The sequence below is a fragment of the Falco biarmicus genome, chromosome 4 (assembly GCF_023638135.1).
Source record: "Falco biarmicus isolate bFalBia1 chromosome 4, bFalBia1.pri, whole genome shotgun sequence".
Lineage (NCBI taxonomy): Eukaryota > Metazoa > Chordata > Aves > Falconiformes > Falconidae > Falco > Falco biarmicus.
Genome location: NC_079291.1, coordinates 40,035,201 through 40,061,380, shown reverse-complemented (window position 1 = coordinate 40,061,380; position 26,180 = coordinate 40,035,201). Strand labels below are relative to the sequence as shown.

The 26,180-nt window shown below is 39.2% G+C and overlaps 1 protein-coding gene across 10 annotated transcripts in view; it reads left to right on the top strand.

Moving 5' to 3' along the window:
* The first annotated feature begins 1,212 nt into the window (after positions 1-1,212).
* The window catches only part of TRDMT1 (tRNA aspartic acid methyltransferase 1), a 29,041-nt gene continuing 4,073 nt past the window's right edge, over positions 1,213-26,180 (top strand). For 2 of the 10 annotated variants that reach the window (XR_008821510.1, XM_056336725.1), the window contains exons 1-10: positions 1,331-1,472; positions 10,533-10,642; positions 12,319-12,395; positions 13,383-13,454; positions 17,171-17,236; positions 18,732-18,801; positions 19,708-19,791; positions 20,290-20,660; positions 24,448-24,505; positions 25,521-25,650. Coding sequence is in view for 7 of the 10 variants with exons in the window: in XM_056336725.1 (XP_056192700.1) it covers positions 1,409-1,472; positions 10,533-10,642; positions 12,319-12,395; positions 13,383-13,454; positions 17,171-17,236; positions 18,732-18,801; positions 19,708-19,791; positions 20,290-20,660; positions 24,448-24,505; positions 25,521-25,650 (1,102 nt within the window). In the remaining 3 variants the exon portion in view is untranslated. The other 8 variants (XR_008821511.1, XR_008821512.1, XM_056336730.1 and 5 more) reach the window with 7 other exon arrangements.

Genomic DNA, 26,180 nt, shown 5'->3' with positions numbered 1-26,180 from the left:
GATGAAGATCCACAGGTGAATGACAGAACTGCTTCAAAAAAGCTGGCAAGGACCAATATTCTTACTTTGAAATTTCGTTTCTAGTTCCACTGTTTTCCACATCCCATATTCTGGAGAAGTATGTTGAAAGGCAGCAGATTTCTCTCTTTTTTGCCCTCCAGTTTCAGCTAAAAATTCTTCCTCCACTGAAAGGCAAGAGGTAGGAGCTACGATGACAGGCTATATGAGGCAGCTTCTAAGGAAAATTAAATATTCCTGAAATCCACTCTTTTTGACAGGTTTCTAAGAGGCTCTGCAAAAATATGATTAACTCAAATTGTAAGAGAAACATGTTCCAGGGTGGTTTTTTTTTGAGGGGTGGTGGTGTGGTTTGTTGTTAGTTTGTGGTTTGGGTTTTTTTAATGTTTCATCTTCACTTTACAATCTAAATCTGCAAACTGAGGCATAGGTGAGTATCTACTTCTATGTGGTGGGTAACACATAATAGTGTGCAAGGTATTTACTCTGGTTGTTACATGTATGTTTGTATGTGTACAAATGCATCTGTCTAACACTTGTTTTAAAAACAAATTACCTTTCACAGACAACAGTGTCTTTAAGTTGCCTCTTCCTTTTCAATTTAGCAATGACAATTTCATAGTGTTGGAGCAAATTAGCACAGTTTCATCAGTTATTTCCTTCCTTCCTGTTCCACCAGCAGTGCAGGCTTTGAAATGACTTCTCAAAAGCATCACTGCACGCTGAAATCACAGAACAGTTGGGCCTGTCAAACTGCCGAGGGCCATTCACATCAGCTACCCATCTGGACAGCAGGCCAGCACGCAAACCCCCTCAGCAATAAGACCCTTTTGCTGCCCTGCACCCCCTTTCTCTCCTTCTGCCCTGGCTAGGTATAAGCCACCTGAAATTATTTCGGCCTCCAGCCTGCCCTGCTGCCAACTGCCAGGCACGGCCTCCACCTCCCCGCGGGCACTGGCCGCCCGTGGTGGTGCAGGGCCTGAGGCAGGGCAATGGGGCTGGGGGTTTCATCGCTGCCCCCGTGAGAAGCCCTCAGTCACCAGAAGACGTTGACCCCAAGGGACTTCATGGCAGGGAGCGGGCCCTTCTCATCCCTCGCTCCCAAGAGAGCGCAGATTGTAGAGCTGCCGGCCAGCATCTGCCCCACGGCCACCTCAGGGGGCGGCTTCATCTTCCGGGCCCAAGCCCACTTTGGGGTTTAACAAGCAATTAGCAACGCCAGATTAAGCCGCTGCTCCGGGGCCGCGCAGCGGGTGTGGCTGGCAGGGAGCCGGCAGCCCCGAGCAGGACGGAGGAGGGCGGGCAGGTGGGAACGAAAGAGCGGCGGAACGGGCGGGCGGTGTTCGGGGAGGCTGCCGGGAGGGCCGGCCCGGGCGCCGGCTGGCGGAGAATGGCGCCGCTGCGGGTGCTGGAGCTCTACAGCGGCATCGGGGGGATGCACCAGGCCCTGAAAGGTACCGGCGGGCGGCCGCCGCTAGCGCGTCCCGCGGTGCTCGCTGCCGCCGCAGCCCCGCCGTGCGCTCCCCCGGCCGCCGCCTCACTCACCCCCGAGGGCGCCATCTTCTCGGTGGGACCCCGACCCCCGAGGGGAGGCTGTGGAGGGCGCCATCTTCTCGACGGGGCGGGCTAAAATGGCCCCAGGCCTTCCGCAGCCCCTTCCCTGGCCTGGTGCGTCGCCTCCCGCCGCCGTCTTGCACAAGCACCGTGTGGAAGGACGCTGTGGGGTGGCAGGCCTCGTCCCAAGTCCCGGAGGCACAGCCTTCCCCCTCTCCCCCTCTGCAGGGGCAGGAAAGCGACCTCATGGCGGTGGGGTTGGTGCTGTGTCGTGGGCCTGCTGGCAGGGGCTGTGTGAGGGCGAGTTGTAAGGATGGTTGGTAACTGGGTTTTGGTTAGAGATGTGTTTGCATTAGGGGTCTGTGGCTGTAAAGTGTGCCGTGCCCAAGTGTTTGTGGCCTGCTGGGTGGCACCAGGTACCCAGGAGCATGTTGGCATGGAAATTAGGGATCTGTGCATTTTTTTGGCCCATGCAGCTGCTCCTGGGAAGGCTGTGATTTTGTGTTCATAAATACATGCTCTGTTTTCTGTTGACACACTCCTGCTGCAAATGGGATTGGGATCATGCAGACAACACAGGCTGTTAATCAAATTAGCCAGGGTATTCCATAGGTATGCACATAGACTTGGTTATCATGGCACGGAGTTAGGTGAAGAGCTGATACATGATCCAATATGAGCCTGACTGTATGTGGTTGGTATAACATTTTATAAATATGAAAACTGAATATGGAATTTGATCTGGCATAGAGAGTTTGTGCTAGACCATGTGCCCAGGTGAGTGATCTGGTACAAGGAACCTGGAGTGCAGTTTACTTTATTGTTAAAGCATGACTTGGGTGGCCTAAAGCAAGTCCTATAGATTTTGTGTGACGACTTCCCCAAATAAAAAATTGAGCCAGGGCCTTTGATTTCTTTTGTAAAGTACCCTGGGCCTTGTTACTTTCAAGTCCAGGTTTCAACACAAATTTGTATAAGAGTCACCATAATAATATTAATTGTAACTACAGTCCTTCAATACTTCAGCTTTCATAAGCATTAGCCTCCATTATATCCTATAATAGGGAGTGTTGTCACAAAAACATCAGGTAAAAACTCCCCTTATCTTGTTATTTTTCCAGGAACTGTGTAATATTAAAAGTTGTGCTTACAGAGTAGAGTCTGTTTAGCATAGTTATTTAAAACATAATCATAACTGGGAGTGTGGCATTTTTTCTATTAATTTTTTGCTTGAATGTGTATATATTTTATATATTTGTAATATACAAAAATACACAACATACTGAAATAGCGAACTGCATTGTTACTGTAAATAAACCTAAGCATCTGTTATAAGGATGCATTTTCCTTATTCCCAGAGACATTCTTAAAATATTAAGAGTTAAATACTTCTTTGTATGGAACTGCAGATTCAGGATTTCTTGTGGAATGAGAAGAGGGTATTATACACTGTGTATAGTGTATATAGCTGTAATGGTAACACTGCTTTGCTAGTAGTCTTGTTTCTGAAGTGTTGGGGAACTGTCTGCATGTTATAGACAATTTCTGTATTTCTATAGAAAGTGGACTGGTTCCTGAAACAGCCTACACCATGGTCCTTCACTCAGCTATTTGTCATGTGTTGGTGTGTATATGTATGTAACACATTTTTACTGAATATGATCTAGCTGTGTTCTTAGCATGCTAATAATAGATGTCTTGTGGATGATCAGCAGCATGCTGCAAGAGTTAAACTGATACACTCACTGAGTGATGCCCCAGTGGCAAGTCACTGTTCACATGAAGGCTTGAGATCATATAGCATCTTTATATATCCTGTAGTTGGGGTGATGAAGGAATGGCTTGTATGGGTGTACTCTTCACAGGGTAAAAAGCTGGCTGGATGGCCAAGCCGAAAGAATGGCAGTAAATGGAGTTATATCCAGCTGGCACTTGGTCACAAGTGGTGTTCCCCAGGGCTCAGTATTAGGGCCAGTCCTGTTTAATATCTGTGTCAGTGATCTGGACAAGGGGATTGAGTGCCCCCTCAGCCAGTTTGCAGAGGACATGAAGCGGGGGGAGTGTTGATCTGCTGGGGGGCAGGAGGCTCTGCAGGGGGGTCTGGGCAGGCCGGGCCCATGGCCGAGGCCAGTTGTAGGAGGTTCAACAGGGAGAAGTGCCGGGTCCTGCACTGGGGGCACAACAGCCCCACGCAGCGCTACGGGCTGGGGAAGGGTGGCTGGGAAGTGCCTGGTGGGAAATGACTTGGGGGGGGGGGGCTGGTTGACAACCGGTGGAACATGAGCCAGCAGTGTGGCCAAGAAGGCCAGTAGCGTTCTGGCTTGTATGAGGAACAGTGTGGCCAGCAGGGCTGGGGAAGTGACCGTCCCCCTGTACTCAGCACTGTTGAGGCTGCACCTCAAACACTGTGTTCAGTTTTGGGCACCTCACTGCAAGAGGGACCTTGAGGTGCTGGAGCGTGTCCAGAGAAGGGCAACGAAGCTGGTGAAGGGTCTGGAGCACAGGTCTTATGAGGAGCGGCTGAGGGAACTGGGGTTGTTTAGTCTGGGGAACAAGGAGGCTCAGGAAGCATCTTACTACTTTCTACAGCTGCCTGAAAGGAGGCTGTAGGCAGGTGGGTGTTGGTCTCTTCTCCCAGATAACAAGCAACAGGACAAGACAACCTCAAGTTGTGCCAGGGGAGGTTTAGATTGGGTATTTGGAAAAACTTTTTCACTGGAAGGGTGGTCAAGCGTTGGAACAGGCTGCCCAGGGTGGTGTTGGAGGTGTTTGAAAAATGTGTAGATATGGCACTTAGGGAGATGGTTTAGTGATGGACTTGGCAGTCCTGGATTAACAGTTGAACTTAATGATCTCAAAGGTCTTTTCCAACCTAAATGATTCCATGAATTAACATAACCCCATATATTATTTCCTGAAAGGGTAAATTTATTGAAGTTTCTGAACTTGCTAAACAGAACTGCATCAGTTTCAGTGCATGTTGTAATTTCTGCTCTTTTCAGGCAAGCAGTCAATTTGAATAAAGAGGGTTCTATACCATTTGCAATGACTTAGGTATTTAATGACAGGTCATTATATAAAACTGGTTTTAATGAATTTTATTACATTCAGGAATACTGATATAGTCAGGCATTTTGATCCTTTCTGCTGATTTCTCTTTTAAAGTCTCTTAGACATCTGTGTTCAGTTTTCTTGCAGTTTATAAAGGAACAAGGTAAAGTCAGGGGGAACTTAAGTGTTTGGTTTTGTGTGGAAATCAAAGAGAAAAAAGTGAACATTTCTCTGTAATTAATTTAGTAATAGGGTTTCTTATGTGTTTTAGGCCTATATGTGTATGTGAAACTATACAACTTGAAAGTATCTCTGATACAATTTTTTTGATATCATTTAGCAAATGACAGATTGTTTGGCATCTTCTGTTTAGATCGAGTATGCAAATACTAGAAGACGGGTTTTTCCCATATAAATATGAAGCTTGAAAGCAAGCCCTCCGTAAATGAGATACATGAGAGACGAATAATTTGAATAATACTTTTTATTTTCTTGGTGTGGTTCCTAGTGATTCTATATGGCCAAGAAAAATAATAGGAACATGTAGGAAAGAGAGGGAGCATGGAGTAGTACTTCAGTGGCAGCACCCCAGGAAAGCTACTTGTTCTGCAGCTCTGGGCAGTTCTGGCTCAGTGTTGTTTCCTGGGCATGTTATGTAGCCAGTTTTGTGGCCAGTTATATCTAGCAGAGCTGGTCCAACTTTCTACTTTTCTGTGAAATGGTCAGTGTTTTCAGTTGGCAAATAGGCATTTTCCAGGACATCTGATCCTGCGTTTTCTAATTTGAAGTCCTTTTTGGCTGTGATCTTTCATAAACTTAGGATAGCATATACTTGAGCTTGTAGGATGAGGATGTTCATTGTTTTGGCAGCTGCCATTAAAGTAGAATGCATTTGGTGCCAAATAGCATGCAATTGGTTTTGAAATTGTCCTTGCCTACAGTAAGAAATAATTGAATTATAATAAGATCATGGAAGTTTATACTCTCTTACAGTATATCTCTGTTAACAGTACATAGTTACATAGTTGAATCAAATTCTTTTTTATAGTGAAAAGAAGGCTGTTCCTGAATTTCAATTTCAGTCCAAAACTGAAAAAGAAAAATCTTGGGAGTTGTCTAGCTTTGTGTCAGTACTTCAGCTGTAGATAATTCAGTATATGTAGAATTTATAGTTTTAAATTCTGAATGCTTTGTAATAGTATTTTAAGTTTAACAGCAAAGACATGCAAAAGGATATAATTTAGAAAGTTGAGCTTGATTAAGGTTAGAAGTCAGTGAGTCTTCATATATTCTTGAAAGACTGAGGCACCTAAGAGATGGGAGTGCATTTCTTCCTTCTTCCCACCCTGTACTCCAAACTGCGAGATTTATAAAGGTCAATGTTTAGATCATATGTGTCTAAACCTATGATACTTTATATATATGTGTGTGTGAACGTATTCTTTATATATGTGCAGAGTTTCTGCAGTGAAAAAGTGTCCTATTTTTAGAAAATCTGTGGCTACAAATTCATTTCCTCAGCAACTTCTGATCAACAAACAGCCTGCGCTTCATTCCCAACCAAAACAAACTTAACTGGTTTATTAATTTAGGCAGTTTTCCCATGAAAAATGGGTTCCAGGTCTCTGCCACAAGTGCTTGTAATTGCCAGGTCACTGAAGAAAGTCCTTGTGCATGGAACATGAAAGGACATCTTTTAAAATACCATAATTTTGTAATGATAAAATTGGTGATATTTTTCCTCTGCAATTGTTATATTTCAGTTTTACAGAGTAAGAATTTGAGTCTCTAATACTCTGTTATCTCTATTTATTTTATTTTATTATCTCTCTGAATTAATAAACTGCTGTGCATAATGACACTGAGCATAGCTATCTTATGAGGAGAGACAAAGGAGACAAAACTGGCAAGCAGCTTTAAGATTCAGCACAATGCAAAACAAAAATACTGCTGGTTAGAGCAAGTTTTTACACCTTAACTCATTTAGATGTAATGATTTTCTAAAATATAGCCCTGTGTAGCACAGGATAGTGCCAGTTGTGCTGTAATGTGAATTTACATATGGCTGAACAATTTATATGGCTGAACATGAACAAATTCTGTTTGGTGAAAAAAGTTGCCAAGTATCCATGGCAGGAAGCAAGTATCAACTTTACTGATAGTCATGTTGACTGTAGCCATGGGCAGTTCAGCATAATCATTTCAGCCAAGAGCTGACAATGTAGAAATGAAATCTTTGCTCTCTGTTTTAAAAGGAAACAGGACTGACAAAACATGTGACTAATCTTCCCTTTTCCGTCTGTTTCCATATACCTGTTAGAATAGACAACTATTCTGGCTCTGGTTTTCCAATATGCTCAGTTCTGCCAGGCTCTGCCCTTGGTGTAACACCATGTATTTCATGTGCTTTGCTGACATTGATGATTCTATTACCAAAGTACAGTGGTGAATATAAACAGATCTATGTTAATTTTAAGGTCTGCTAGAAACACATGACAAAGGAATCGATTCTGAAGAGGAAAAGGACGGATATTGTAATGTCAGAAATATTATTTGTGTGTTAGAAGATGACACCCTTTGGGTTTGTTTTTTTCAAAAGAGAAGCTAATGCAGGCATCCTGTCTTCCTTTGTTTCAAGTGCCACACCTTCCAGTCATTACAGCAGTGTCCCTTTCACTCAGGTGACTACTACATAGCTGAAATGGCTCATAAGTATTGTCTGTACAACAAAATAGAGAATTGGGACCCAAAGTTTGATTGCTCCTTAGGCAATTTAAATAAGTCAGTTTCTGTTATTTGGATCTAGAGGTTTTGAGCCTGAAGTGCAAAATCAGTACTTTCCTCATAGGGTGTTACAAATTTGAGTTCTGCCAAGAGAATTACCATCTAGTCTGCCTAAAAATAAGCCATAGCACCTCCCTCATAACTTCCCCATCGTGTCTGTGGCTTCCTTTTGAGCTACAACATCTTGTTCAGAAATGCAAAGTCTCTGTTCAAAAACCATGGTGTTGAGGAATATTGCAAATCAAGTATTCTAGCAGCTACTTATTTTCACTTTAAAAATGTGTATTTTTTTTTCTTTAGTCTGCATGAAATTAAGTTTTCTGCATAGTTGTTCTCTCAAATGGCTGTGTTTTGAAGATTGGATGTGCTTGTTTGGGGAAGAAAAAGTTTCCAGAGCTGTGTCTGTTTCTGTATTGAAGTTCAGCTATATATTTTGGGGAGTTGATTCAACATCTCACTAAGTCAGCAATTCAGGGGCATTTTCATATTCCTGAGTTGCTTTTGTGCCTTTTGTCAGTGGGGATAGTTAAACACGGTCTTGATTCTGTTTTTTTAGATTCTGCTTTCAGTCTTTTTTATGTTACATTCCTACAGTCATATTCAAGTCATAAATTTATATTTATGTAGCAAAATGGAATATCACTGTTTGACATCAAAGTTATTTTAATTTCAGGAGAATTTATTTTTAAATGTTTCATTTTCTCATTGTTTGAAATTTACACAAGCTTTTCTTTGTTAGGTTGGATGTGTGAGATCTGCTTGTCTGCTCAAGCTCCTTCATGCGTTTCCAGGGTATTTCCACACAAATATGCTTAATCAGCTTTTAGAGGGAGTCTGTTCTGTAACAGGAACTCCCAAGTGAGCCACAGCTTTTGAGTGAAAAGGAGGAGAAGCTTTGAAAAAATTATCGGGCCTTTGAAATGAGAAGAGAGGATGTCAGGTGGAATAGTTCAGGAAAAGTTCCTGCCCCTTTTCCATGCAGGTTAACATCTCTGGTTTAGACAGAGCATTGTATTGCAAGGAGATTCAATAAATTACTATTAGCTGTGTACTCTCTTTCACTATTTCCAGGCATTTGGGCCTGTGAAGTCCCTTGATACAAATCCTCAGTATTTCTTTTTTCTTGTGTGTGTGCAGGGAGAGATTGGATTGATGGTAGCAAAAAGGATGAACATCTGAATCATGAGTTGTGAGAGAAAGCATGTTCCCTGTCAGTTGTCATTTTTAAACTATATGTTCAGTTAGATAATGATTTGAGGTTCCTGATTTTTTTTTTAAGGCCCCCCCCCCCCCCCCCCCCCCCCCCCCCCCCTTTTCTGGAGTGCCTGGAACATGCAGTAAGGATCAGCTTGTCAGGTCAACATGGTTTAAAAACTGAAAGAGTAAGTGAGAAAAGCAGTCTCTTAAACAGTACTTGAAATTTGTTCCCATTACTTAGGTGTTGCCGCTTTGTTTTAAGAAGATGAAAGTGTTGGTTCTTGAATATACTTGCAAATTGAGACAGTCAACCTGCTACCACAATGTTCTTTTCACGCTAGATGTCAGTGTTAACATACCTGTTTTGTAATCCCAGGTGTAGTCGTTCTGTTGTCCCCGTGGGTGCACCTGTATTTAATACTTAGTTACAATTTATGGTCAAAATGTCAAGACAGTAACTGCAAATAATTTGTATGTTGACCCTTAATGGGCAACTGTCTGTGTTTTTCTTGTGAAACTCCTTATTGTTCTCTATTGCACCAAGTAAATGCAGGAGAACCAGGTTGATCTTTGTTAAAATGACTGCTACAATCTGTCTAATACCCAGATTTCTCATTCATCTTAGTTTTGAATAAGGTGGCCTTGAAAACCTGAAAAAGAGTAGATGGATGATAACTGTATCACTCAAAATAAAATCCACTGGGGACTTCATAGTTGAGTTTTCATTCTCTCAAACTGTAAATAATTAGGCCACTAGAAGTAGTTCATAAGGTGTCTTGTAAGGTCATTTGTTAGTGTTACTTGAGCATGTTGTCAGACTAGTCAAAGGCATGTAGCTATTTGCCTTATTTATTTTGGTTTGCAAAAATAAAATGAAACGTGGGCAATTAATTTTTTATCTGAGTCTTTGTAATGGTGACTATGATGTAAATTTCCTGGTGGTTGAAACTGGTTTTGTGTATCAGGAAGTATGGTCACTGTTTTCTGCCTGCAACTATAACGGTGACCACAGCTTATCTTCCTGGATAAAAAGCCTGAGGGAAGGTGTTGTGGTTAGTAATAATAAATAGTGTGACATGACGAGCAGTGGATTAAACACTGGATTTTTTATGGTTTTAGCTTCTGTAGAGCTTACTATTCTGTTACTCTATAAATTAACAATTGGTTATTTACATTCTTTTTCGTGTATTTTTCTTTCAGGATTTTAGCTGTCAGTAGATTTGTTAAACTGTGCTCTCTCCTTTTCAATGACATATGTAAGTGTCCAGAAGTACTTCCTTTGATATTGAGAGAAGAGGAGCTGCCAAATTTTGTCCTTCAAACCCTTTGATATTTTGGGGACCTTGAACTCAAAGGGGGCAGCAGCTGGATTCAAGGCCCAAGGTTTTACTGGAATATAAGCACCAGTGTTTTGCAGGCAACTTCTTAAAGTTTTCTTGTGAGAGTAGATATACCTCAAACATATTGGTGCTGTTTTTTCACGATGAGAAGTAGTATATTCCAAAATAACATGTTCAGTTCCTGTAAGTTGTCAGTGGCTGGAGAGGTGCAGGCAGTGGCAGGGGGGCTTGGCAGATTGATTCAGGCTGCGTTCCTGTGGTAGAGACCAACTCGGAGAGACCAGATGAGTGCAGGTGGGAACGTTGTAAAGATGCACCCTCTTTGGAGTTTGTGTGACTGTACCTACAAATTAAGAAGTGCATGGTTAGCTTTTGGTTTTGGATTTATATGAGGAAGGGAAGTACTTGCCATATGATTAGAAAAACGGTGTATTTTTCTTATAAAGTTTTAAAGGTAGCACAGCAGAGTTCAGTCATGTAATTTCCCTTTTATTTTTGAGCATAGCTGTAACGCAGCTGAGCAAACGTATTTTTTCCAAGAGCAGTAAAAGAGAAGCTACAGTTTTCAAATTCTTTTTTTAACTTTAGAAAGCTGCACATCTGCAGAAGTTGTTGCTGCTGTTGATGTGAACACTCTTGCCAATGAAGTTTATAAGCACAACTTTCCGGGCACGCCATTATGGGCAAAGACAATTGAGGTGAGTAATGAATGTCTTTTTTTACACTAGTCTGGCTTTTCTAGAAATATGTTGTCTTCACTATCCTTGTCAGTAACAAGAGAAACAAAAAAATCTAATTATGTTGTTACGAATATAGCAATTTTATGATAACTTTGATTTCTTGTGTTGTGGTTGCTTGTTGAAGTTAGAGAGATACACTGCAGTCTTTTCCTGAAAGTCTTGACTGCTACATGAAGAAAAGTTATGTGATGTCAACAGGAATGCTTACCAACAGTAAAGGAATGACAAATTTAGATTAAAAAAATATTTTTATGTATTTTGAAAGAATTTAATCAAATTACTTGGAGGCATGTCTTTGTAGTTATGGTTGAGGTCAGAAAAACACAGGAAGACATATTACTTGGGACAGTCTTGTGGGTTTTTTGTGGGTTCAATAGATCAAATATTTTAGAAATTCGGTCCCTTTTCTGAATTATTTGAAGAACTAGCTAAAATCAGATTCTGTTTTAGTAATGGAGGGGCAGACTAGGCATGGTTTTTTGCCTGGATTTAGTTAGAAAATACTGTATACCTCTTAATCTTCTTTTACAGCTTTACAACAGGACAGTAAAAAATAATGAATTAGTTTTGAGACACCAGCTTAAATAAGACTTAAATAGGTGGCTAAAGGTTAAATGGCTATTCACCACTCAATAATAACAGACTGAATGATAATCTACAGTTTTATATGGGAAAAGGAGAATGCTTGCATATGTCTCCTTATAGTAGATAAGAGCAGATTACAGTCAGTAAGACCTTCTTTAAATTTATTGGGAAAAAATAGCAGCTTTTGTCTAGTTTCTGTGGGCAGTAATGTTACATTTGCTATATATCCCTCAAAATATGTAAGGCAATGATTTCTTTGGCTTACAGTTACTTGATCATTGTCCTTCTCTCCTCTTGGCCCCTCAATATGCTGTCCTTTCGGTTAAAATTTAGTCTAGGGGATTTTCCACCTGTGTAATTAATTAGTGCAGCAGATCTAATTTTTTCTTCTCTGAACAGAATATATTTTTGCAGAGTAGAGCTTTCAGCCATATAATATCTGTGAGGGATTTTTACTAGGCAAAAACTAGAATGAAATAAACAGTACAGGATGTGTTGGTAGTGAGCTCCGAAGAATTATACCCCACAGTCTGGACCTATAGAAATTACCATGTTAACACCTGAGCTACTTTTCTGTTTAGATATTTTGTTTTTTGAGAAGATGTAATATTTTTTTCACCTGTTTTGAACATGTTGATTTTGATGATGATGATGAACATGTTGTTTTTGATGTACAGAGGCTCTCTAGTTGAATAACATATTTGAGGAGGGATGGGGAGAAATAAGTAGTTAAGCGTTTTGATGTGACCTATTGAAGGAACCACTATACACCTATTCTGAAAGAATGAGTACATAAACCCCTCAAGATTATGTATAGATGCTAACATCGTTACCGGTTTTGGTTTATATTCAAAGCAATTAATGCATATTTGCATTGTACAGTTAGCCAAGGTAGAAAAAATTGAATTTATTACGTCAAATGGGAGATTAGGTAGTGTTTTGCTAGATGAAGCATGTAGCGGAAGTAAGAGAGGTAGTTTGATCTGAAAGATGACTTGAGAGTTTCATACAGTTTATGACACTCAACATTCTTCTCTTTCCTTATTCAGGGCATAACACTGAAAGAATTTGACAGATTATCTTTTGATATGATTTTGATGAGTCCTCCCTGTCAGCCATTTACCAGGTAGATACAGCATGCTTTGGAGAAAAGTGCAGTTACTACAGTATGTACTGTTAAAGGAGAAATGTTTTTCAAGAGTAACCCTATGTGTGGTTCATCTGTCTATCTTTCTAAGCAAAAATGTAGTTTTGTTCATCCTGATGTTTACTGAAGTGGAAGGAATGCAGCGGTCTGAATCTTAAATATTGACTAGCTTCATGAAAAAGTCTGTTGATGGTGATGAAACTGCTTGTGTAAGACAGTATATCTCATTGAATGCTCTAAGATTAAAAAGATCCTTCTAAAGTGGTGTTGACCTATAAAGATGTATTTGTGCAAACCTATGATGTATATAGGAATTATTATTTCAATTTTTTTAAAATTTTTGTAAAACGATGAAAAGAAAAATCTGTGTATGACTAATTTAGAGACATGCTGAAGCTCTTCTACCAAGGCTTCATTCTTTTTTTAAGAGCTAATACAAATACAGATTAGAGGAACACGGGTCTGGAATAGTTATATTATCTTTATTACCTACATGAGCTGTCCGGTTTAATGTTACAAAGTTATTCACATGGGGCTCAATCCTGCAAAATGGTGCGCACTTAGGCTTTAATTCATATAAATGTATTATATTCAATGTAAAATAGTGGGGTATTCCCAGGAACCCAGTGGGGATTTTTTGTCCTTTCAGAGCCAAGTACATTCAAGGGGTTTGGTGGACAAGACCAGAATGCCAAACACTTTGCAGACTGGGGAGTGGATTTTATTACTAAATGCTTCGATTTTAACCTCACTATTAGCTGATGGATTCCAGGGTAGGCTTTCATTCCTTAAAGCATTTCTTAGGACACTCATTCTGTGAGCAGGTCCTCGTATCTGTACACATTGCTTTTGTAGAATCCCTTTTTGAAACTCAACGCAAAAACTGTCAGCATTCTGTAGAAAAATGTAAGTCAAATGTCAGTCTGCTCCAAGTAATACACAGGTGTTTCTTTATTCTTTTTTTAGAATTGGCCTGCAAGGTGATGTATCTGATCCACGGGCAAAAAGCTTTCTCTATATCCTTGATACTCTCCCAAGGTATAAATGAACTTCTGCCTCAGTTCTTAAGCCTCTGTGTAGGTCCTTTATATTTCGGCAAGAGAAGTCATCTCTAGTATTTTACAGGGAGACTTACAAGTATTGTGTTATATTACTTGTTTTCACGTGATCCTGTGTAACTTATGAACACTTGTATTTTACTAATGCCATTATCATCTCATAGTTACTGTATATGCTTTCATTGTTTGGGGGTTTCTTATTATTGGGTGTCTATTTAAACTGTGGCTATATTAGAAATGGAACATTGAGTTAGTTAGTTTCAGTTCAGCATCAAACTTGCACTGACTTTATAGAGAAACAGGAGTAGATAATAGTTTTCTAATGGGCATCATGGAAACATGAAAATTGTTTGAAATACCAGATTAAAAAAACCTTTGATTCAACATTTTGTCAACTTTTGAATAGGCAACGTTGGAAAGTTTAAATATGTTATTGAATGGGCAATATGATACTTCTTCCATCCCCCCTTCTGTTCTTTCTTGAAGTGTCTATTCTGTCTTTTTCATGCTGCTTCTAGATATCTCAGGGCAAATTGTGTGATTTTGGTTAGTAATACTTAAGAATTCAAATAGCACTACATTGTCTGAACAGTGCCCTTGTCTTAATATTGATCTGTCATTTTTGCCTGGTCAAACTTCAGTCCCTAATAAAATAGCCATAATTATTTGTATTGTTTATGCCTTAAATTTTGAAACAGTGGATTTTGCTGACCTAAATTGTTCTTATTGAGATCGTTAAAAATCAGCTCCAAGTAAAGCTTGTAGTCTTTTTTTCGGGAAGAGGTGTGTAGCACTGTAGGAACCCTTCTGGAGGAAGTGGGGCAAGTTGCCCAGGAAGATTATCCAGCAGAAGTTTCTGGTTCTGGATTGAGATGTCCATTGGGCACAGTTGGCATGAGCCTGAGAATTTGCATCAGTTACAATGTACCAGACACTTAACCATTCCTGGCAGTCCTGCTTCTGCTGGAGACTGGGACAGCCGTTCTTTATATATTTCTTGATTTGTTAATCTTGTTCTCAGAATTTCAGGAGGATGGGGGGGGGGGGGGGGGCGAGGGGGGTTGGGGTTGGTGGTTGCTTGCTTGCTTTCTTGTGCTCTCTCTCACAAATGCTTTTCTACACAGAAGGAAACATACCAACAACAACCTTTCTTTTGAACTGCTGTTGATGCTGGGAGAAAAGGGTCTTCATCCTTCTTCCAGAAAGAACTTTTCAGCAGCCAGCAATATTAAATAGGACTAGCTTTTTGCCCTTGTCATCAGCAGTTAGAGAACACAGACACAGAAGGGCTGAGTGGCTTCACTGGGATCACCCAAGAAATCTGTGGCAGAGAGCACAGAACGCAATACAGATTCTGTAGCCTAGTTAAGTTAGACAATGAAAAGAGAGATTATTATTACTTTCCCGTTTCTAGCAGAGACACAAAAATAGATAACATGGATTTCTGGAAATTGCAAAGGATGTCTTTTCCAGAATGAGGAATGTAACTCAGTCCTCCGGACTGACCTTTCAAAATGATAAATTAAAACCAGCAGATGGTGTGTAAGTCAGTAATTTGTCAGAATAATAGTACCTTCCTTATCCTTAAAGGAATCCTGACTTAAGTATTCCTTTCTGTTAAACTGAGACACAGTTAAGAGGCTGGCTGGTTTTGTGACACTTTTGTGCATTAATATGGAAATGTTGCTTCCTGGTTGCTATGGATTTAGCTGGATAAAGGGCAGAAGCTTTTCCTTCTCAAAACCAAAGCTTTAGACATTACAGGGCATATGTTTTTCGTCATGACTATGCAAAGGAGCTGGGTTTGGCTGTGGTACTTTTATCTCAACACCCCATGAGACCCTCGTGATGTCCCTTATCTCCCTTGGGCAGGTGGTTTCTTGAGGCAGTAATTGCTGTAAGTAGTCTGTAAAATGTTCAAGATGGTGGCTTCTGTAGAGTTTCTCGGTTCCAATAGATTTATGTTTTACCGAGATAGTGCTTGTGTATTTTTTGGATATGACATATTTGCCAGACATTGAGTGTGGAGTATTTCAGCCCAAAAAAGGGAAATTCTTAATATAGGAATTTGCATTCTAATTTGGTACAGCATGCATTCAGTTTATGAGAACGATAAATTTCTCATCCCTTGGCTATTTCTACCTTATGTTCAGCCTTTTATAATGAAATGTTGCTGAAATGAGGCTCGAAGATATTCTGAGAAGAAAGGTATTAGATGGAAAGGACAATTCCAAGATCTGGAAAGACCAGGGAAAACATTGGAGAACACAGCCAGCAAACAAAGTTTGACCCAAGTGGTCTGTTTATCATGTCTAAGCAATAACCCAGGGAAATCTAATGCTAAGAGGTCAGAGTGCTACTTTTACAGGCACATTTGTAATGTTAATACCTGCCAAGTATTTAACATACTCTTTGTGTGGTGATTACTTATCTTGTGATCTGTTGATCCTGCCTGTGCTCTTGCATTTCAGGCTATGCTTTGGATTCATAACTTTAAAAATCTTTTTAAAAAAAGTTTCATAGTAGATGATGATGTTGAGTGTGGGTAGGCACACCAACAGATACATTCTCCATTCCTCTGCAGGGAATTTGGCTGCTGCTGCTTTTTTTGTTAGTGTAGTACTATTTTTTCACTATTAGCTTTAGTATCTTTAAATTTGATGTAGTACCTTGTACATTTTCCAGTTTGTTGTGAAAGCCTTTAGTTCTTTAATACTTCACATGAATGTCTTTAGTTGATGATAGTTAAGAACAGGCTAAAACAAATGCTACTGTGATTTGTACCAGTGGAAGTCCAAAGTCACTTACTGACTTAAATAAGTGCAGAACTGTTGTCTGGTGGCATTAATACCCTGTTTCTGTATTCTGTTCCAAGATCTCAATGTATAACAGACATACTATGTCTACATTAACTTTACTAGAGAATTAATCAGTGCCAGGGGTGTTCGCAGAGACTTGAATCTGAATCTATTCTTCTAAATTTTTAGACTGGTCCCTGGTACAGTTTGGACATGTTCCTTTCTCCAGAGATTTAACATGCTAGTTTTGGAATGAGCCTATTTCCAGACCTCTGCACTGATCTTGCTAAACCTCAGCTCCCTCCCCCCCCCCCCATCAAAATGAAAAAGTTAAGTAAAAGTTGAGAATATCTGCAATTTGAGCTCTAAACATGTCATATTTCTTAAAGTAATTAGATGAATGCTGGTTCTATGCTGGTTCTGATGTGTTACCACTAAAGTTGAAGTAACATTTTGACATTGAATTTTGTTTTAGGCACTTTAAAACAAAAGTTTTCTATTCCATGGCTAAATAGTGATGTTTTTTCCCTTGACAATTATCTTTGCTATTACAAACTCAATCTGTTGAATAATAATGTTATGCTTTAGGAAATGAATGTGATAAGCATTTTCAGAAGTATGTGCATGGGGTACGGGAGGGTGCAGCAGTCCATCTGAACTTAAGTGGGTTTTGTTGGTTTTTATGATTACCAGCAAGCTACATTTTTAATTCAGCTGGGAATGATTTGATCTAGGCTACCTTGAAAGTTGAGGTACATTGTTTTTAAGGATGCTAAACTTTAACAGCTGGCATGATTTGGAAATACTTTGATCTTTCTTGTAGCTAAACAAATCTGTGGATGAATATAATGTAGTTTACATCTTGTTACTCTGTTTTGTTTAATTTTTTTCCTTGTAGACTGCAGAAGCTTCCAAAATATCTACTTTTAGAAAATGTTAAAGGATTTGAATCCTCTTCTGCGAGGTAAAGTCTAATTTATGCAAGTTTATTTTTTTAATAAAGGACATTTTCTTTGGAAGGGGAAGGCAAGAGTTTTATTTCCTAGAATTCAAGTTAACAAAATAGGATCAGATAAGATAGCTAGCAGCTGTGCGTTAAAAATACTGTTTTAATTTAGGATTGAAAGTCTTAGGTTGTGAAAGGAACTTGCTAAATAACTATTTATTTCTCTAAGCAGATAACAGGTTGACTCCATTTATTTTATTTGATGATCTTGTGTCCTTTACAAAACATCAATATTAATTTTCAAGGGAAAATAACAGTAGGTATAGCACTTGGAGGTTTTGGGGTTTTATCCATGACAGGAGCTCATGTTATCTTGTGTTAAGTTCATGATACAGTATAGGGGCTTTCTTCAGTACCTTTGTTGAAAACAGATTATCAGTGATTCAGAGTTGCCATCAGATGGTCCAGAGATACAGTATGAAGACTGTATAAAATCTTTGAAATGTAGAAGAGGAAAGTTGTCAGTAAGGTTACCTAATGATAGCAGGAGCATTCTCCTCTCTTGTGGGCAAAGCAGGAGATGAGGTTGCAGTCTTCCTTCTCATTTCTTGCTGGCATAGGGTAGGATCTTTCCATAGCATTCCTTAAAGTACTGAGAGAGTAGCCATGCTGTACATCGTGCTTCTTAATGAATATGGGAGGCAGCTGGCAGTTAGCTCTCACTAGTTAAGCATGCAGCAGTCACTTGAACACTTTGTTGTTGGTGCAGGCTGCAGCTGTAGACCCTGCGATTCCCTAGGCTATGCCTTGCTGGCCAGTGTTCGAAACAAGCTGTAGTTCAGGAACACCCCAGTCAGAACGCTTGATTTCTCTTACGACACTTGGGATGCAGTGTCACATACCAGGTACAGGTCACAGCTCCTGCTTTTTGCATAGTTCGAGCATGGAATAGGAAAGAAAAGACAAGTCTTTTTAAGATTGCCATTTCAATGATTTTTCAGTTCTTTATGAAGTACAGTCCTACCGCACTGTTATATCAAAGCCACCAATTTTTGTCATCTGTTGTTAGCCCTTTTGTTAGACTTAGCTGATGCCATGTATGTGAACAGAGTAAAGTAGTGAGCTATTTGTAGTGGGTTTAATCTCCTGTTTTATAATTCACAATTAAGAGAATGTCTTGCCCTCTGATTATTTTCCTTGTTGACACACTATAAATACTCTCCTAAGAGATGGGATATTCTTTGAAGGGGTGTTTTGAAGTAGGTATGAGATACCTGTGAATGTGTAATAGTAGTTTTTGGTTATAGTAACACTGAACTTTGTTTATTGTCTCCTCAAGTTCAGAAATCGATGACTTCATATTTGTAATTCCCTGTCCAATTCTTTCTCATAGAATGTGCTGAGTGTCTTGATACCTGAGGTATTGCAGTTAATGTGTTTTTATTTAGGATAAAAAAAGGGCCTAAAGGTTGTATGAAGGGAGTAATTGCATTTTGATTCTTTTCACTGCCAGAAATGAACTTCTGCGAACACTAGCAACATGTGGTTTTAAATGTCAAGAATTTCTCTTGTCTCCGACTTGTGTGAGTACTGAAATTGCTCTAATATTATTTAACTGTTCAAACTGCACTGAGCCCAAGAACATTTGAAAATGATCAATTTTATTAAAGAGAGTCACCCCCAGGACTGAAGATACTCTTGAATGAGAAAGCCATGTGGCATGACTTCTGATTTTTCATCAGTATACTGACGTAATCATACTGCTGTTTAGACCCTAGTCCCCTGTTGCTTTGCTACTACTTGATATTTTTTAAGGCAGCATGAATTTACACCGTGAGGAGGAAGGTGGTTTTCCCTGCAGGAGCCTCAGAAGTGCTGATGCCTGTGAATTTCCCAGCACAGAAAATGTCTGTGTTATTTGTGGGAGGAGGGGCTTTGTTTGCATGTTTCCCTGGCAACTGAAAAAAAAAAAAAGGGTTGTGAGAGATTTCAGGTTGTGCAAGACTAAATAGAATCAATGAAATACTTGATGTACTTCCGAGAGAAGCTGATAGAGAGAACCTTAAAAACCAGTTGTGGTGCATTTGTTTTGGTTAGATGTCTTGTAATGCCTTGTTCAAAAAGTCAAGGAGACACCGTTTTGCATTTCTGTAGAAAACAGGTGGTACCTGTCCCAAGAAATTGTGATGCATGTAACTTTTCTTCTTACCTCATACAAGAGTTCTTTTACATTCCTGTTTGTTTACAGAGAAAGTCAAATCCATGAGGTGCAAAGAATAATTGCCACTTGTTTCCTTGAAAGTATGGAAGTTAGAAGTATTTAGGTATTACCAATTAATACTGCTATCTCCAAAGTCACAAAATATATTAGTGTCTTAGTTCTGTTATTTTATGTAATGGCAGATTACTGTATGATGCTAATAGACTACATTTTCTCTCTTTATGATGTGGGCACCTAAAGGCTAAAGGCTTGTGTGTTTTGCTTACAGCTTGGCATTCCCAATTCTAGGCTGCGATATTTTCTAATTGCAAGGCTTCACCAAGAACCATTTTCCTTTCAAGCTCCTGGTCAGGTGAGTCTGTTAGTATTACTTGAATTTGCTTTGTTTCATGAAGGTTTAGGTTTAAATTTTCAGTTTAGTGGTGTGTATTGATGGATGGAGAGAGGGATAAGTGATACCAACAGAAAGGTTAAGTTCTGTCTCTTTTTTCAGCCTGGATGCTGAGTTTTCTAAGGGTTGAGATGCATGTCAGTAGTTTAGATGGCTTTATACAGTTGGGGAACAGTAGCTGATAGTGGGCTAGAAAACAACTCATTCTGCTCCTTTTTCATGCCCTTGGGAAGGCATTTTTGCAAAGGCAATTATTTGTGGTTGTTCCTGACGTCGCTGCTGGTAGGTCAGCAAATCTTAATGCCAATATTTTTTGAAACCTTCATGAAAATAACATCAGATGGTTACTTGCTTTATTCTGAGCATCTCTTGAAGGAATTTTACTCACTGCAGTGTCAGCTGTCAGGTTGCTTATCCAGTGCAGTTCTTTATTTTTTTTTCCTTACAATTTCTTCTTAGATATTGACAAGATTCCCACATCACGATCTAGAAGACTTATGCAAGGACAAAGTCACTGACAAAGTAGATGAAGTTAGTCCTTCCTTGTCTTCTGAAGAGAAGAATCTGGATCCAAATATTGGTCCTGATTGCAGCAGCAAGAAGAGTTTACCAAAAGGGACCTTTCTTTTTAAACTTGAAACAGCAGAAGAAATGGAAAGGAAACGTGATCAAGACAATGATTCTTCTATTCAAATGCTAAAAGATTTCTTGGAGGAGGGAAATGAAGAAATGAGCCAATATTTCTTACCACCGAAGTCCTTATTGCGCTATGCCTTCTTGTTAGACATTGTTAAACCCACCTCCCGGAGATCCACGTGCTTCACAAAAGGGTAAGATGCAAAGACAATGTCTTGCTGAATCACGTCTGGAAATTTTAAGTGTATTTTTGCTTATGTCCTATAAAAACGAAGAGGGAAGATTCATAAAAACAACCCAGGCCTCTGAAAAAAACCTCCTTATATAGTGTGCTTCGTGGTCCAGTGGCATGCCAGCATGAGAAACTGTTCTGCCAGACATCATGTGCCCACTCCAAAAAGGCATTCACAAAAGACAGTGCCATTTGTTGTTGACCTTCACAGAAGCTTAATTACCCCTGCGGAAATACGGTTCCAGTAGACCTCTGTAGTACTGATTCATTAATGAATTTCTTTATATTGCTCAATGAAGTTACAAAGTGTCATGCATGACAGATCCATTCCTCATTAAAACTGTCTTCATTGTACATTTTATTGATTTCTTGGATTTTTCAGCTGTGTAGGTCAGAATAGCTGTGGATCAGCCATATGCCATAAAACCAGTTAGGTTGCTGCATTGCAAGTCATGTATGTGATGGAGTAGAACATCAGTCCTTTTCTGTCTAGTAGTTTTCTGATGTGTGCCTTGCAATTTTACATTTGACTGCCGGAGGTTGGCGAGTGTTCTGAAATGCCACAGACAATTGGTCAGGAGCTTTTCCACTGAATGCATTTGTATTGGAAAATGCCAGTTGGAGCCTGAAAGTTTGTGGGAAATGTTAATATTGGTGAATTTTTCAAATTAGATTATTTTTTTTTTTAGAATTCTCAGAATGTTTCAGTAAAATGGCTTTATTGATGAGTTAAAGCTAATCATAACTTTTTTAATTAGTAGAAATTAGACTGCCAGATAGAGTTCCTTCAGAATTTGTGATTTTTTAACTATTTGACAATAAAAAAGCTGAGAAGAGAAAGAATTTCAGAAGTTCAAAATTTGTGCAAAAGGAAAGCTCTTTCCCCAGTTTCTTGCTGACATAAGCCTTTTCTGCCCTCACTTTTTTGAATTGTGGGAGTCAGCATCTTGTGGGATCTGTTTCTTAATGAGAACAGTCAAATAAAAGCCTTGGGCCAGAATGATCTCTTATGTAGCTCATGTATGGCTTAAGTGTCATCAAAAATAAATTGGCCACTTGTGGTTTCACTAGAATACGTCATGGTAGTTTGTGGTTATTTTTATCAAAATCACACTGAAGGAGGCTCCTGAGTAGCTGATATGAAGTCTTTATATTTAGTGGTGGGAAATCTGACACGGAGTGTGACTGTTGCTGTTCTGCTGATGTGGAAGAAGCCAGGCCAGATGGTTATGGTAGTTCTTCTTGGCTCAAAATGTAGGAATCTGATTTGCTGTCTTTGTTCCCTTTTTAAAGAGCCTTTGGGCAGGAAGGCTTCTAACATTGTTCTCAATGTGGTCATATAAGTTATAGCTCTCCATTAAGACAAGGGTTATAATTATATCGCAGGCTTCATCCAAGTCACTTTCAGAGGTAAAGAATAAGTTACTGCTGTTCTGGGAGTTATGTTTTTAGGTTTCTCTGAAGCGTGAGATCTAGTAAAGAGGACCCTGGATAGAGCAGAACAGCACTCTGATACAGACAGTCCCTCTTCTGAGGTTCCTGTCTGGTGTCTTTCTTTTAAGTCATACTGACTATCAGCTTTGAGACTGGGAGAAAAATTTTTCCTCAGGTCTGATTGGTTTTCAGGTATTTCCAGCAAGGTTTGTGTGATGAGGATAATCTGCGTATGCCTTCTCCAGTCCTTGCTAATTTAGGGACCTCAAACACTTGATATTTCATCAGTGTTTTTTGCCTTTCTGCCTTTGTCATATCAGTATGTCTTCTGAAAGGCTTTGGTGGAGTATAGGGCAAAATGTAATGGCCTGTGATGTGTGAGATATCAAGCAGATGATCCTGTGTTCCCTTCTGACCTTGGACTCCTTGGCAATTGGAAAATGATTGTGGAATTCCTTGGGACTACAAACACTGTGGTTTCTCTTAGGAATATGTTTGTGGTGATTGAAGTTGCCCATTTTAAAGGACAGAGAAAATGAAAACTACTTCTTCAGATGTAATAATTTTGGACTGACTTGTAAATTGTTGATATGCGATTGACAAGAGAAGCAATACCTTCTAAAATACTTTAATATTAGTTATATTAGTTACAGGAACACTCTGTAGCATTGCGGAAATTAACTGTTTGTTAGTCGTGATATAGGACACAATATACCCAGAAATAATGTTATGTGTGTGAAATATAAAAGTTTTTTTGAAAGCCGACAGAAATAAGGATGGGGGGGAAGTCTTGAGTCAGATGAAAATTGAACACTGTAATTTAGTAAGCCAACTTATTTCATTAAAACTGGTAATGAAATGTCAGAAAATCAATGCATCATTTTTTACTGTGGCAAAAATTCCTGGTTTTAATTATGTTCTGAGTCTAAGGTATGAATTTTAATTTTTCTGTAGTCAGCAGCTGCAATAAGAATTAATAACAATTCAGTTAATGTTGGCCATCTACCCACATTTGTGTTAAAAACCCAACACCACCCCCACTGGCTCCCAAACCACTTTTACACTAACTAGATTTTTTTTTTGGGGGGGGGGGGGGGGGGGGGGGCGGGGCGGGGAGTTCTGTACTTTAGTGCCAAGATTCTTTACTTTAAAATACCACTTTGAAATTTGTCTTTATTTTGGCTCGGATATATTAATCTGAAATATGATCAGATGCTATATAAGATCAGGATTCCTCAATGCTATGTGTGTTACATTGTTAAACTTGTTAGGAATTTTCTGAATGCAACTAACCAATTAAGGGTGGTATATTTACAACACAGTTCAATTCCATGTGTTTTTAATCTGCATCAGTGTTTAGGGCCTTTTGTTCTGATCCTAAGGAAGATTTGCAAGCACTTTATTTTAGAACAAGTGTTGCTGTCACTGACATTGGCAGAACTACTCATAAGCTTTTCCAAATGAAGAAGAAATGCTCGAGATTGAAACATGCTGGGTCATTGTGTCTGTCCTGAAGGGGGGGTATTCTGTTATTTATTGTGGAATTAGAAAGGCTTGAAACAAAAATTGTTCCAGTGCCTTGCTCTAAAATGGGCCGAAGTAGAGCAAAAGACTTCTGTAATTGTCTTTACAGATGTGCAGATAAAACTAGAGAATAGCACCTGTTAATGATTGCAGACCATATCTGTCTAATGTGGGGGATCTTCTGAAGTTCTTCCACAGTGCAAAAGCCTTCTGTTTGCTTGACTCAGTCTCTTTGTGTTCAGGATGTTCAAACACTAGCACAGTTAGACCATCGGAGCATGTTTCTGAAAGCCTGTAATTACATTTAAATGGTAACCTGGAAGAGACTACAGAGTAAATATGTTGCTAAGCAGCCAACCACAAAGCATCCAGGAAAGCTATCATATGGTTTTAGAATGTAAGTTTGCTTACTGTTTAGTTGGATTTAATTTTTTTCTTTCTGTTGGACTGCTCTGCATAGATGCCTGGTCATCCCCCATCCGTTCCCTCTGGAAAATCCACAAGCAACCGAAAGTTAAATCTGACTGAACAACTTTGTTCCTAATGGAGAGACAATTTGAACTCTTAGGACCATTTGGCCTTTGACACATTTTGCCTTAATTGGTTTGTGCAGTGTAGGTGGCCCTTTCTGATGATGCTATGCTTGAATTCCTCGGGCTTGTGTAGTAGCCTAGTTGCCTTATATAAGGCTGTTGGTGTGGATAGTAACCTCCCTGCATCTTTGCAGTTGTCAGTACTATGAGGTTTGATGAAAAAATTAATTTAAGATTGTTACTGTTGTTGTTGTTAAGGTATGGACACTATGTGGAAGGGACAGGCTCAGTTCTGCAGACAGCAGTAGATGTACAGGTAAGAATGTGTAGACTAACATATGAGAATGACTTGTTTTAAAACTGATATGAGACTTGTTTTAAAACTTGTTTTTTCCTGTCTTCTGCTTTTTTGCTCTGAATATTGTAACAAGCTTTTAAAGCTACATTTTATGGCAACCAAGTTTCCAATTGATTTACTTTGTGTTCCTAAACAACAGTTTATTTAGATCAAAATTGTATGTATGGCTCTGTGTGTAGAATATGAGTTGCTATTATTGTTATCTGTCATGTGATACAGAGGTTTCACAGGGTTATGTGAAAACATTAAAAATTATTAATTCTATGGATAGACTATATAGAATACAGTGTCATGAATCTAGGGCCATTTTTTATACACAGATGGTCCACTAAATACTGTCATATGTATAGCATGTTTTAATTTCAATAGTATTATTTATCTGGGAAGACACAGTATTTTGTGAAGTTCTACTGTTGATACTGAGTTCACCACAAAGTGGTATTTAGGCATTGGCAAAGGTAATAATGTGTCAGTGAATCAGATATTTTTTCACGAGGCCTGTTTTGTACGCAGGCATTTCCTCCAGCACTTCGGTGCTGTTCACTAAAATTATATAGCATTTCTGAGCATAAGAAGAATGCAGCCTTGGAATTCAGGATAATCTCAAAGTAACTATTAAAACAGCTGTATCCATACAGTTTAATTTGTGTGGAGGGTCTGCTATTGACTTATATTGTCACTATCCTGTCATAAACAGATGTTTATAGTCCTTCGATTGCCTCATTACCTAGTGGTATAGCTTGTAACTGGAGGAAGAAGTGATGAATGCCCTCATGGCAACGCTGACTTCTTTCTTGCAAGTCCATGTATTGAGTTGTTGGCTGCAAAAAACCACCACTGATTATACTTTCAAGGAAAACGTGCTATTGTCTTTGTCACTGTGATAATTGAAAGAAATAGTCTGTTAAGATGTGACTTAAATTTTACATATTTGGCCTGCATTGGTGATACCTGTTCTGGATATTCTTCATAGCTCGAATCAGTGTTTAAGCATATTGAGGAGTTACCAGAAGAAGAGAAGCTTATGAAATTGTCAACACTAAAACTGAGGTACTTTACCCCAAGAGAAATAGCAAATCTTCACGGATTCCCTCTGGAATTTGGTATGTGCTGGAAAGTACCCATTTTTACATAATTCTTCAGAAATGCCTGTGTATTTGGGGTTGTTTTTTTTTTGTTTTGTTTTGTTTTTTTACTGGGGACTAATCCATGCTTTTTATGTTGCAGTGTGTGGTTTTGTTTTGTTTTTTTCCTGGACCAAAACTGAACCAATTCTTACCGATTCTGGTTATTTGGCTAACTCTGAACTTCTCTGAATTTCGGCTAGTTTTTTATATTTTGTAAGAGCCATCTTCTGTGGTTAGGTTTGTCTTCATAAACTAAAAAAAAAAAAAAAGTTTTGGCATGAGAATGTTCTATTACTGAATGGCAATGAAGGAGTACATTTGTTTAAACTATTCACGCAGCAGCCAACATTACTCACAACTGTGGTAAGTCAATATATCCTGCCAGTTCAGGAGGTCTGTTAGTGGTTCTCAGTGTTTGAGCTGCTTGCTTTCTCCCTTCCACACATTTGCAGCTGCTGACAGAAAGGGAATTTCAGAAGTTACAGATACTTCTTTGTTCAGGATTA